This window comes from Triplophysa rosa, linkage group LG11 (assembly GCF_024868665.1).
Source record: "Triplophysa rosa linkage group LG11, Trosa_1v2, whole genome shotgun sequence".
In the NCBI taxonomy this organism is placed as follows: Eukaryota; Metazoa; Chordata; class Actinopteri; order Cypriniformes; family Nemacheilidae; genus Triplophysa; species Triplophysa rosa.
This window is the reverse complement of record NC_079900.1, coordinates 6,560,028-6,573,717: the sequence shown is the minus strand read 5'-3', so window position 1 is coordinate 6,573,717 and position 13,690 is coordinate 6,560,028. Positions and strand designations below refer to the sequence as shown.

Sequence of the window (13,690 nt, the reverse complement as noted above, 5' to 3'; positions counted from 1 at the left end):
TCAAGTGCTCATCACAAGAGGCTTTATTTTAGATGCATTTTTGTCTCAAATCAAGAAAGTGGGCGGGGCAGTGTCCGCCCTCTTGTCTTTCATTGGACATGTCTGAGTTTCAGAGAATCGCACTGTAAACACGGACTTCTGTACAAAACCAAAACAACAATAGAATACCCGCTTTAAAAAGATAAAACTGAGTAAACGTTGACTAAATAAAAACAGCAGAATCCAAATAAACCACCAACATGCTGTACAATTCATCCATTGCAGATAAAGAACGCAAAAAAAAAAACAATGCAACCAAAACAGAGGATATGTACAAGTCATCTGTAATGGATAAGAAATGATATCAAACCCAAACAACGAAACCAGCAAATATACTATACAATTCTTTCTTCGTAAACCTCAGACACTGTCGGAGTCTTCTTTTAAACTGTACACGTACATTTTGTTCTTTGATTTACAAAACAAATATTCCTTTTGAGAGTCCTTCTCATATCTCTTACATAAAATAGAGTCATTAATATTTATTTCGCTATTTACATGATGTATGTACAGTGAAGCCTTACAGGCGTTCTCTTGTATGACCTCGGGACGAGATCTTGAGAGTCCAATCCAAGACGAGTCAATCCGTACAGTCTTTGTAGCTTATGATAAGATAAAAGAAAACTTTTTTCAATCATGAGAGTTTACTTTTTCCCTGACTTTAGCATTTGTCCTTTTACCATATGGCCAGGGCGTATTGGGACAAAGTGCTCGACTGTGTAAAGGTTGAGCCATACATATATTAACGTTAAAATAGTTGATCAATTCTGAGGTTGTCACAGTTAAAAGTGAAAATACTGCATTAGGTCACTTATTTTTGGTCTTATCAATCTTGTATATATAAGAGTGACCAAATCTTATTTGGCTTTTGTTAGCTTGCTGTAGTGTTTAGGTGAATCTCTTGAGACTTATTTACATGAACATGTACAGTTGAAGATTCTGTACGTAGGAGCTGGTCTTGGATTTGAGACTCTTTTGATGGCTGGGGATCCATTATATGTACAGAACACTAATGTCTAATGAGGGCCGCAGTAAGTGCCAATGTTGGCGGGAGGGGGTTTGGGAAGACCAAAGGTCAGGAGGTCAGATTGTCTCATGTTGTAAGAGATGTTTGGGATAACGTAAGGGTTGTACGATCAAATCAGTCTGCGTTTCAGACGGCCCGCGTGAAAAGTCCAGTAGAGATTATCATTATGATTAAGCCGGCGACACGGTCGGCTGTCCGTTTGGTTCGGTTCAACTGATGGCAGTGCAAACAGGTTTCCCTTCAGTTGAGAACAGCGAGAAAAGCGTAATATAAAATCCAGACCTTTACGTGTGGTGATACTCAGAACATTGACACAGATTCACTCAAATCACATTTCACACCGTTTCCATGAATGAGTTTTCTGGTGTGGAGGCGGAGCCTGAGATGATTGACAGCACAGCTGGGTTGATCTGCGACGATGAAGCGTGGTGCATCTGGGGTTTATTGAAGGGAAAGAGAGGTCGTGAAGATATGGCTTGTATGTTCACATGTCTTTTGGCTCCAGCTTGCTGGACATCTCAAACAGCAGATTCTGATTGTCGATGACCTGCAGCTGCCTGACGTACGCTTTCGTCTGGAGGTGAGAGGGGGACGGCTCGGCCTCCACCGCTGCGAGTAAGAATCAAAAATACATAAGAACTCCATTAAAGCTACTGAAAGAAAGCTATTAAAGCGATCGTTTTTGTTCTTTTTCCCTTATTTCACATGTTTCTCCTTAAAATGTACATTTGTCGATTGTTTCAATTTACGTACTTTATTATTTTATATTTGATCCTTATTTTATTTGAATTCCACTTTAATGTTTGTAGCTACTGTATGCTAGATAATTGTCCATGAACTTTTCACTCATTTGCTGATAGATTTGTTGGTTTTTGGAGGATTTTTTTAAGTTAAGGATGCAAATTAAGAGTTCATTCAACTATATAATAAGAAAAGAGAAACTCAGAAAACTGGATAACATGATGGCTTGCATGTTTTACTTCGCATGAGACCAATATTTAGCCAATAAAATATTTTAGACTAAATATTTTAGAAAGCTGCTCTTTCATGTAAAGCTGCTTTGAAACAATGCAACATTGTAAAAGCGCTATATAAATAAACTTGAATTGAAAAGATATCTGTATCTTCACTATTGGAATTTCCTTATTTATTATTTTTTTATTATTTTAAAAATTCTACTTTTTTATTTTCATTTTTGTAGTATAATTTCTGTTTTTCATTATTTAAAAAAATCAAAATTTTCCTTTTCATTTTGTAGTATAATTTCCATTTTTTATTATTTTTTCATTATTTAAAAAAATCTACTTTTTCCTTTTCATTTTTGTAGTATAATTTCCGATTTTCATTATTCTTTCATATAAATGTAATTTTTTGTATAATTTCCATTTTTTATTTTTTCATTATTTTAAAAAATCTACTTTTTTATTTTCATTTTTGTAGTATAATTTCCATTTTTCATTATTTAAAAAATCTAATTTTTCCTTTTCATTTTGTAGTATAATTTCCATTTTTATAATTTTTTTATTATTTAAAAAATGATTCTTCCTCAAGAGAATCTGAATTTGATACTTAGCTTGACCACATGGTGGAGTGGTAGAGCCGAGATACCAGCATTCATGTCACTCACTCACTCACTCACTCACTCACTCACTCACTCACTCACTCACTCACTCACTCACTCACTCACTCACTCACATGTCCAGCTGACCTAACTTTAGAGAGACAGCATCAGTTGCTAAGCCACGCTTTCTAAAAGAAAGAACAAACTGCAAGAGCAGAGAGAGAGAGGCAGGAATGAAAACAGCAGCTATGAATAGCTGCACATTGTCCTCTCTGATCTCTAGAAAAAAACCTGTCACTCCGCCTCTGCATCAGTTTCAGCTGTCAATCATGTCTTCTGGCACGACCGATGCTGCTGCAGGTAACTGCAGATCCAAGAGCAACTTCCCCTAAGCTCTCCAAACCCAAAGCACTAGCCTGAGGAACATTTATTGATGCACAGTTGAGCTGTGAGACCTAACAGATACTCTGGTTTGTGTCAATTCAATACAAACTCTCTCTCAGGTGTTTCTCCTAAAACTCCTTAGAAGATAATAAAGAAAACATGTTTCTTTACATTAAGACTCTGAATGTTGCTCTTAATCTTATTGATCTCTGGTAAAGAATGACTTTAAAAAGCCGATTTTAAAGAGCTCTGCTTTTTTCGACAAGCATAAATCATAAAACTGATGGAAGATCATGTTCCTGCTCAGATCCGCAGCATCCCTCCTCTGACAGCAGGAGCGCATTAAATACAATTACACAGTCATTAAGTCCAACATCCGAGTAGCTCCCCCGAAGTTCATCTTAGATCTGATTTTACGCAAGCGTGAGGAACTCCGTGTGATTTCAGAAATGTCAACGGCTACAATCTGTCCATTTGAATGGATTCCCTCTGGCCTGTACACGTCACTAACTCTGAGAAAACCTACAGAAATGTCATACAAATGGAATGTCACATGCACTAGCGTCAACCGACATTCTGCCAAACATGAAGAATTATTGTATAATGAATGAATATTATTTCAGAAAAGAGCACCATCCAAATGAAACCCGCCACATGTAGAGAAAACAGAGTGTTTTAAAATGGCTTCTGCGCACGAGACTGAAAAAAAGGTCCAGTGTGCTTGGCTGGGCATCGGTTCGTCTAATGGAAATGGAGGAGGGCAATCCACTCAGGTAGATGAAGCCAGAATGAGCCCTAATAATTACAGGCCTAATTCAGCAGGAAAGACAGGAAGATAAGCACCCTGACAAACTGAGACCTGCCGCTCGACTTCAATACGCTGATGTCACTGGAGATACTGCGTGGCAACTACACAAAGCTAAAAAATAATCAAGTAATAGTCAAAGGGGGGTATTTTCTCAGTGAGTCATTTCAAAAACAAAGCTGACTCTAGTTCTAGTGTTCCTAAATTATAGTTTAACAATAACAAAGACCCTTTAAGGCAGGTTGATTCACTTGTTTCTCTGTAGATATACAAACACCAGATACTGTCTACTTTATTTTTGTTAAGATTGCAATAACTCATGCCAAATCTGCAATAAAATCAGACAACAATGGTTTGATATACTTTATCTCAAATCAAAATGAAAATATTTTTTAGACTGGTAAATATCAACAAATCTTTATTAGTATTAATTTAAAAATTATTATGATTATGATGATGATGATTATTATAACAATAATTAGTATCATTATTATTATTGCTATTATTATTTTCATTATTATATTAAATGTTCATTTTTATTCAATAACAGTCATCACTATATATTTAAATATATTTAGACAGTGACAAACATGAAGGGTGACTAATATTTATGGCAAAAAAACAAAAACCACAAAATATGGAGATACAAGGTTTCAGAAGGACAGCGGCAATATACGGCTGTCTACTCCAAACATCACATTTAAAAAATAAATGTTCTTCAATGCCATTGTCACTGCTATTACTTGTTTTTGTGTTTAGCATTTGATGATCATTATTATCAAAAAATTATGGTGATGACACAAACAGTTACTTGAAGTGAAAGCGAAAGAGAAAGATTTGTCATGGTGGTCTCTTTGCACAGCGATGCGAAAGATGAGTTGTGGCCTGTGAAGGTGCGAACCGAGTCACGACTTCGCAACCTCATACAACGTCATGGTTGCCATGGAAACCGTGTTTTGTTTGACGGGAATTCACTCTAGGACATGTGGATTCCAACTCGGTAGGCATTGAAACCAAAAGCACAAGTAAACGTGGTATAGAAGATAACGGTTTTACTGATCTAGGACCAGCTTCTTAAACACGCAATTGTTTTCTGAACCACACGACAAAATGAACCCAAACTGACAAAACTGGTCTAAGATCAGCACAAAAAAAATCACAAAGATGTAAGGTAGATGCAAACAATGGTAGTGCAAACAACACAAACAAGTTATTGAAGTGGGCATAATGTTGTGAAGCATTGGCCAGCTGTTGCATGCGTGTGTGTAAGCACATGTTGTGGGCGTGTGTGTATTCGCGGGTGTTTTGAAGTGGTGCCCTCTAGCGCGTGCCCCCCTGAGGGCTGTGCTGTCCTAAACAGATGGGCTGTGGCAGGGTGGAGCAGCAGTCGCAATGAATTAATCCACTTAGACAGGTGTGTGTGTATGCAGGTATGTTATGTTGGCGGGTGGAGACGTGCTCTAATTCTGCTCCACGTCTTTTTGACAGGTCCGTGTCTGTCTGTCTGCGGGTGTATACAGAGACGGTTGTATGTGTGTGAGTGTACATACCTAGCTGACTGCTCCTAAACCGCCTGATGCTTCGAACCATCTCGGCCACTTTGTGCTGAGGGAGAGACAGAAAAAGAATAATTATATGACACTCCTTCCATCCTTCCAGGGTTTTAACACACCACATGAAGCTACAGCCATTAATGAGTTCTGAACCTATGATGCATCATAGAGTTGCATTATGAATGTTTTTGTTCCATTCTTAAAATATTAAAGGTTTTGCTATACTTTACAATAAAGTTATATTAGATAACATTAGTACATGTGTTAAATAACATGAACTAATAATGAGCAATATAGTTTTTAGCATTTATAAATCTTTTTAATGTTAGTTCATGTCAATACAATTATTCATGTTCACTGTGCATTAACTAATGTTAACAGTTACCGATTTTGATTGCAAAAATGTCTAAGTAAATGCTCAAATTATTATGAACTTCGATGAATAAATGCTGTAAAAACATGTTATTTAAAGTTAGCTAATGCATTAACTATGTTGTTAACAAATACAACCTTATTGCAAAGTTGTTACCAAAGTTTTATTTTAGAAGTTTGATTAGTGTTTAGAGGTCTGTATAGAGTATAGCTAACTTAATGTAAAAAACATATATAAAATGTAATACGCATGTTAGATATGGAGTTATGTTCAAATCTATCGATGGTATGTCCTCAGTTAGCTTGCTAAATGTGATTATGTGGGTGTGTAAGCACATCATTGCTTCCATTATATATGCCAACTCACCATTTTTTCAAAATTAACCAGTTCCCCATGGAAACTCTTACAGCTCTCATGGAGGAAGGTCAAATCTGCAGAGGCAGAGAGAAAGAGAGAGAGAGTGAATGCATAATAAAGGAACTCTTATGTAATGTTATGTCATCCTGCCATCGCTCGTCTGACATCTTACTTGCAGAGATTCAGTAAAGCTTGAGTTCTACATGGGAAAACAGACAGCTGGAAAAGTGAACATTCATCAAGTCATGATCTGTTACTGGTCTACTGTATAACAGAGAGACAGAGAGAGAGAGAGAGAGAGAGAGAGAGAGAGAGAGAGAGAGAGAGGGAGAGAGAGAGAGAGAGAGAGAAGAGAGAGACAGAGAGACAAGAGAGAGAGAGAGAGAGGAGGGAGAGAAGAGAGAGAGAGGACAGAGAGAAGAGACAGAGAGAAGAGAGAGAGAGAGAGAGACAGAGAGACAGAGAGAACAGAGAGAGAGAGAGAGGAGAGAGAGGAGAGAGAGAGAGACAGAGACAGAGAGCAGAGAGAGAGAGAGAGAGAGAGAGAGAGAGAGGAGAGAGAGAGAGAGAGAGAGAGAGAGAGAGGAGAGAGAGAGAGACAGAGAGACAGAGAGAGGAGGAGAGAGAGAGAGAGGAGAGACAGAAGAGAGAGAGGAGAGGAGAGAAGAGAGAGAGACAGAGAGAGAGAGAGAGAGAGAGAGAGAGAGAGAGAGAGAGAGAGAGAGAGGAGGAGAGAGAGGAGAGAGAGAGAGAGAGAGAGAGAGGAGAGAGAGAGAGAGAGAGAGATGAGAGAGAGACAGAGGAGAAGAGAGAGAGAGAGAGAGAGAGAGAGAGAGAGAGGAGAGAGAGAGAGAGACGAGAGAGAGAGGATGAGAGAGAGAAGAGAGAGAGAGAGAGAGAGAGAGAGATCGAGAGAGAGAGATGGGAGAGAGAGCGGAGAGAGGAGAGAGAGAGAGAGAGAGAGAGAGAGAGAGAGAGAGAGACAGAGAGACAGAGAGAGAGAGAGAGAGAGAGAGGATCCTGTCACCCTCACTGAGAACTTTCACCAATACTTTGCTCTTTTTCTGTTTATATTGAGATGTATATATAGATACTTATATACTTTTATTTGATTTTTATCTTAATCTGTATTTGTTCATGTTTATATTTAATTTTCCTGTTCTTTGGAAACGTAAAAATTTGTTTTATCATACCAATAAAGCTTCTTTGAATCTCAGGCAAAAATGCTGAAAGTTAGACTTGAACATTTGCAACTATTAGTTGAGCTTGAAATGTTCACATTTTTTAAGAACTAATGTTCTATTATATTTTATATATTTTTATATATTTTGAAGTCAATTATGTGGTTTTTCCACTTATTTTTAATTCGGTTTCGTTTTTTAATGGAGTTTTTCCTTATTCTAGAGCCTGTTCTTTGACGTCTGTGTTTTGCTGTTGTATACAACTCAGCACAGAGTTTGATGCTCAACTGATCCTGACAGACTTGAGTCATGACCACCTACAGGGAAGGAGATGGCGAGAGATTACAGACATGAGCAGGAGAGAAGGAGCAGATGGGTGAGAATATACATAATATATACACAATAAATCTGACCCTAGACCACAAAACCAATCATAAACGCCAATTTTTTTACATTGAGATTTATATCTTCTGAAATCTGAATAAATAAGCTTTCCATTGATATATGGTTTGTTATGATCAGTGTTGGGTAAGTTACTCTGAAAAAGTAATTAATTACTAGTTACTAATTACATATTCAATAGTGTAATTAGATTACTGTACAAATTACTCTCTCCAAAAAGTATTTAGTTACTTATTACTAATTACTTTCAATATCCTATATCCATCTTGATTAGTTAAGTGATTCAAGGCTCTTTTAATTCATTTAAATAAATAATATAAAACTACATAAAGTAGTATTATTACTGACCAAAGTATTACAATTGTGAGAATTATACATTAAAGCACAGATTTTAAATTTAGACTTTGAATTTTGATGTCAATTCCACTATTGCACACACATATATTACACAAAGTATTTAGTTTAATTACATCAGAAGTAACTGTAATTAAATTACAGACAAAATAACTTTACTTTTTCAAGGGAAAAGTAATTAAATTACAGTAACTAATTACTTAGTAACTAGTTACACCCAACACTGGTTATGATAGGACAATATTTGGCCGAGGTACAACTATTCTATCTGCTATTCGAGGTACTAACTATTCTATCTACAACTAATCTGGAATCTGAGGGTGCGAAAATCAAAATATTGAGAAAATCGCCTTTAAAGTCATCCATCAGAGGGATGCTAAGAAGAGACAAGTTTGTTTTAAACGCTCTCTAATGGCTTACCGCTTTAATGACTTTATGAAGAGTAGAAATTCTAAGCTTTACATAGATACCAAACTTGAGTGGGTAATTCCTGCGGGCAGCAGCGAGCGAAGTTTGTAGGCGTGTTTCCAGCCAAAAATGAAGTTTGGATATATTTACGAATTATCTTCATGGAACATGATCTTAACTTAATATCCTAATGATTTTCGACATAAAAGAAAAATAGATTATTTTGACCCATACAATGTATTGTTGGCCATTGCTACAAATATACCTGTGCTACTTATGACTTATCACACGTATTTGAGCACAAAATCAGAAATTTCTGTGATATTTAGGAAACATGAAGGATGCAAAAATTCCCTATATACTCTTATCCAAATCACATTTTTGTAGAAAAAATAGTGAGATATTAAAAATATTTTTTCTTCCTATTATTACAGGATATAAAACCTAAGGTGCCCACGGCTACTTTAAAACCAACTCTGGACACACTCACACACACACACACACACACACGTGGGCACACTCCTTTTCTCTCACATATCTCTGGTACCTTTATAGTTTAACGTTGGAAAAAGTTTGCTTTGAGACGCACAGCAAGACATCATTGTAGCCATGTGTGAATGCGTTGCTGCTATTCATTAAGTCTTTATATTATACGCCGACATTGCTGGATGTGTGTGTGTGTGTGTGTGTGTGTGTGTTGTAAATGTGCATTTATGTGGCTCCAGGTGTATGTTTGGCCCCGCGGGGGTCCGCAGTTCTCTATACACAGGAGCTGCCGAACAGAGGGACATTAATTAATGAGGCGGAGCTTTTCTGAGTGACTTGAAATCAAACCGCCACGACAGGAGGGAACTTTATATGAACGCATCTGGAGAGCAGCTGGGAGACTGAAACCAGTGGTACATTAACATGACGGTGTGTTTGTGTATGTTTTGCTTTAAATCTAATAATGTGAACAGGTTCTGGTAGGGTTAGGGTATGATAAATATGGACATCTCAAAAATCGCCCATAAGAGATGTATATTGTGTGTGTCTTACCCTTTAGCAGCAGTGGAGTGAAGGGTATGAGAGGAGCTCTCAGGCTTGCTAGAAGGTCCCTGTATGACTTGTGATTCCTGGATGGGTCCTGTACCAAACACAGACATGATGATCATCATCAAGTTGTTCCAAACCATTGACTACCATAGTAGGAAAAATTGCTTTATACATTTCTTTGTTCTTTTGAACACAAAAGAAAATATTTGTAAGAATGTGGGAAAGCAAACAGTTTTCCAACTATGGCAGTCTATGGGGACCAAGAACTGTTTGGTTACAAGCATTCTTCTAAATATCTTCCTCTGTGTTCATCAGAATTTATGAGGTGTGTACAACACACCTCATATTTTGATGGTTTAATCTAACCCTGGGAGGGCATTAAAATCCCCCCGGACATCCCTTTGGCCACTACTGTATGCCAAAAAAATTGTTATCTATAAAATCTCATTGGTGATATGTAAGAGATGCATAAACACTCACCGCGATGCTCTCGAACTGCTGAAACTGCTTCCGGAACTTTCCTGGCAAACCCTATTAAAACACACACGCAATTAATTCATTTAAGACATAAATCAATATCAATATATTGAAAACAACATGTGCCTGCGTTTTTTTTTTCTTTTAATAAACTTTAGCATTAAAGTTAAAGGTAGACGAGAGCTGCGTCGGAATATGCTCACTTGTTCACTCATTCACTATTCCCTATATAGCGAATGCTAAATAGTCCACTATATGGGGAAGAAGTGAATGAAAATGAGCGAACAATTTCGGACACTGACGTGATATATCCTGCGTCTGACAGTACTGTCGCGGACATTCGTCATAACGCTTATATTACACCTGTGTGGCTTTATGGATTGTTTTGTAAACTGGTAAAGTTCATTTTTACATTATTTGTCACGTTTATTGTATTAGTTTTTTAATAAAGAGAACAAAACAAATGTTTGCCACGTTTATTTACTATTATTTTAAAAAGTAATTTTATTAAACGTAATAAATGTAAAACACTGCTATATATAACCAGTGTTGGGTGTAACTAGTTACTAAGTAATTAGTTACTGTAATTTAATTACATTTCCCTTAAAAAGTAAAGTAAGGGATTACTCTTATTTGTTCTGTAATTAAATTACAGTTACTTCTGATGTAACTGAATTAAATATTGTGTATGTGTACACTAGTGGAATTGACATTAAAATTCAAAATCTAACTTTAAAATGCATGCATTAATGTATCTTTCTCACATTTGTTATACAAGTCAGTTAATAATTGTACTTTATGTAGTTTTATATGATTTATTTGAATAAATTTAGAGTCGTTTTATGTCTATCCTTGACTCACTTAACTAATCAAGGTTGATATAGGATATAGAAAGTAATTAGTAATAAGTATTTAAATACTTTTTGGAGAGAGTAATTTGTACAGTAATCTAATTACACTATTGAATGTGTAATTAGTAACTAGTCATTAATTACTTTTTCAGAGTAACTTACCCAACACTGTATAACATTCATTTAATCTGTTTATTCTCAAAAAGTAGAAAATAACTGTCAACAAACAAACACAAGTGTGTAAACGTACATTCGTGGCATTAACGGTCACTCTCCTCCAGCTGATTCTAAACAGACGGTTGATCGCGTTGTATCATGGGAAATATGAGTGAGCGATCGATGTACACTCAAAATCAGAATGCATTGTGGGTAAAAAGTAGTGAACAAATGTAGGGAATAAATTGTTTACTCAGAATTCGAACAACACTACAAAGTGCACTATATAGGAGATAGGGTGCGAATTCAGACACAGCTATGGAATTATTTCCTTTTGCAAAGTATTGCTAATTCAGTTCTGTTACCATGACAACTGCTAATAACCTCCTGCCGAGAATAACACACAACGCTGCTTAGAAACGGTGAGTAGGCAGAGGTGCTAAAGTGTGTTAGCGCAAGAGAGAAAGAAACAGCGAAAGACAGAGATTCAGAAAACAAATGCACTCACTTCCCAGGTCAGGCGTAGGCGACTGACTGCAGGATTGTCCAAACCCAAAACCAACGCCAGAAAAGACAGCAGATCCTGCTGCTGTTTACATCTAAAACACATACACACACAACTGTTAAAGCACATGATCACTTGTACATGATGTACCACATTTATATTTTCTTTAAACCAAAAGTGGCATACAATGTTTTTTTCCTGACTTAAATTGTTAGTAGAAGTTTCTAGTAAGAAATGTTATTTTTGCTACTGTCTCTTAAACACGTAACGTCTACATGTACGTGACCTCTTTTATGATTGACAAATGACATCCGTGTGAAATGACTAACAATACCCCTGCCGAGGTGCCGAATACCGAAAAGGTGTTGATGCAAGTGGGCGTCCATATGCTAACACGTTTGCAGTTCTGAAGTCAATCTTCAGACAACATTTGAATAAGCGAGCGCACACTCACAAGGCTGCGATCTTTATAAACTTGCGCAGCAGCTGTATCCTCTTTGGAAGCGACTGGCACTGCAGGATCTCCGTGGCGACCCAGTGCTGCACCTCGCTGCACCGCTGCAGTATCAGTTCCAGGTTGAGGGGGCGCCAGCGAGCCTGTTCCCCGTGGAACACGTAACACACAAACTCCACCTGTGCAAACAAATCCAGATCAATAAAATCAGCCATGAACAGAGACAAACACACACGAAAAACATTGCAAGTACTTTTTTGGCTTTTTTAGCTTTGCAAAAAGCTTAGGTTTTACAAATTTAGATACATTTAAAGGGACAGTTCCCCAAAAATGTAATTCCTTCATCATTTATTCACCCTCACGTCATTCCAAACTCACTTGACTTACTTTCTTCTGCAGAACACAAAAGAAGATATTTTGAATAATGTCGGTAATCAAATAACATTGCTTCCCATTGACTTCCATTATATGGACACAAAACCACTGAGACATTTCGCAAAATATCATCTTTTGTGTTCCACAGAAGAATGCATCATATACAGGTTTTGGATGACATAAGAATGAATAAATTACAAAGTTTTTAGGTTGGGTTGAACTACCCTAGTAAAAAACAATTAATTTAAAATGCATTTATTTCATGCTAAGTACACGAGGACATGACTTGCTGATATAAAATTATAATTAAACGTTATTTGGAGAACTATTTATACACAATGCACATTTCTTCATATTAAGCCTGTGTTTCAATAAACATGTGTTCTTATGTCACTTTTGATAAGGATTTTATGATTTTTTTAATAACATCAATCTTTCAATGCAAGATATTTAAAGTGTACCTGAAGCATACTTGCAATAGTTCCACATTAGCACAATCAAATACACTTAAATGTATCTTTAGTTGGACTTCAGCACTATTTCTGTACAAAATTAGTTGTTCCAATTTAGCAGACTTTAAGTATACCAATTTAGTATACCACAAATACAATCGCAGTGTATTTTCATTAAAGCCACAATATGGAATAATTTTGTTATGAAATATCCCAAAATCACTTGCACAGTGTGATATATTTCATGCAGTTGTGTACTTACATTATCCCAAATGTTCCCAAGAATGTGCAAATCCAGAGAAATTCCTATTTAAAATAATGGCCCGTCCCTTGTCTCCCTTGTATTTGTTGCATATCAGTGACTTAATATCCGCTGTTCCGCACTACCCTCAGTTTCCGGTTGTAGAAACTACGGCAACACGCAAATGCGGAAGTGGATATACAGCATCTGGGACGCAGCATCTGTTGTTCTGTTATTATGGATCACGATTACTCTTTGCCGAGTAAAGGAAACCAAAAAAAGTGTAAACGTAGACCAAATAAGGCAAGCAGGCTTATGGACAAACGAAGAAATAAAACAAGGATTAATATCAGCGTGGCGTTTTCTAAATGGAGAGAGCTTCGCAACCAACTTGGACTCGACACAGACTCCGCTCTCGCATGTGTTTTAATAGACAGGTAAGTAAAAATGTGTTTATTGTACACGAAATACTCATGCACAGATTATTTGAATAGTTATGAATGCAGTTACCCTATGAAATATAGTATATGTCGCACAAAAATACGTAGCCAGTAACGTTACCTGTAAATACTGTGGGTTTGTTCAAATTTACTTTTTAAACGACGACTGTATGACTGTTTGAAACAGGTAAAACTGTGTAGCATTACGCTACCAAATCAATGGACAAAGTCCAATATCAGTCGCGGGCTAACGTAGCATT

The 13,690-nt window shown here is 36.7% G+C and overlaps 1 protein-coding gene across 3 annotated transcripts in view; it reads right to left on the bottom strand.

The window, feature by feature from the left end:
* The window catches only part of rapgefl1 (Rap guanine nucleotide exchange factor (GEF)-like 1), a 33,086-nt gene continuing 19,396 nt past the window's right edge, over nucleotides 1-13,690 (bottom strand). For all 3 annotated transcript variants that reach the window (XM_057347119.1, XM_057347120.1, XM_057347121.1), the window contains 7 exons: nucleotides 11,923-12,101; nucleotides 11,472-11,562; nucleotides 9,960-10,010; nucleotides 9,483-9,570; nucleotides 6,109-6,173; nucleotides 5,367-5,421; nucleotides 1-1,675 (listed from right to left, as the gene is read on the bottom strand). In XM_057347119.1, the coding sequence (XP_057203102.1) occupies nucleotides 1,551-1,675; nucleotides 5,367-5,421; nucleotides 6,109-6,173; nucleotides 9,483-9,570; nucleotides 9,960-10,010; nucleotides 11,472-11,562; nucleotides 11,923-12,101 (654 nt within the window). In that variant the 3' untranslated portion in view covers nucleotides 1-1,550. The remainder of the gene's footprint in view (nucleotides 1,676-5,366; nucleotides 5,422-6,108; nucleotides 6,174-9,482; nucleotides 9,571-9,959; nucleotides 10,011-11,471; nucleotides 11,563-11,922; nucleotides 12,102-13,690) is intronic.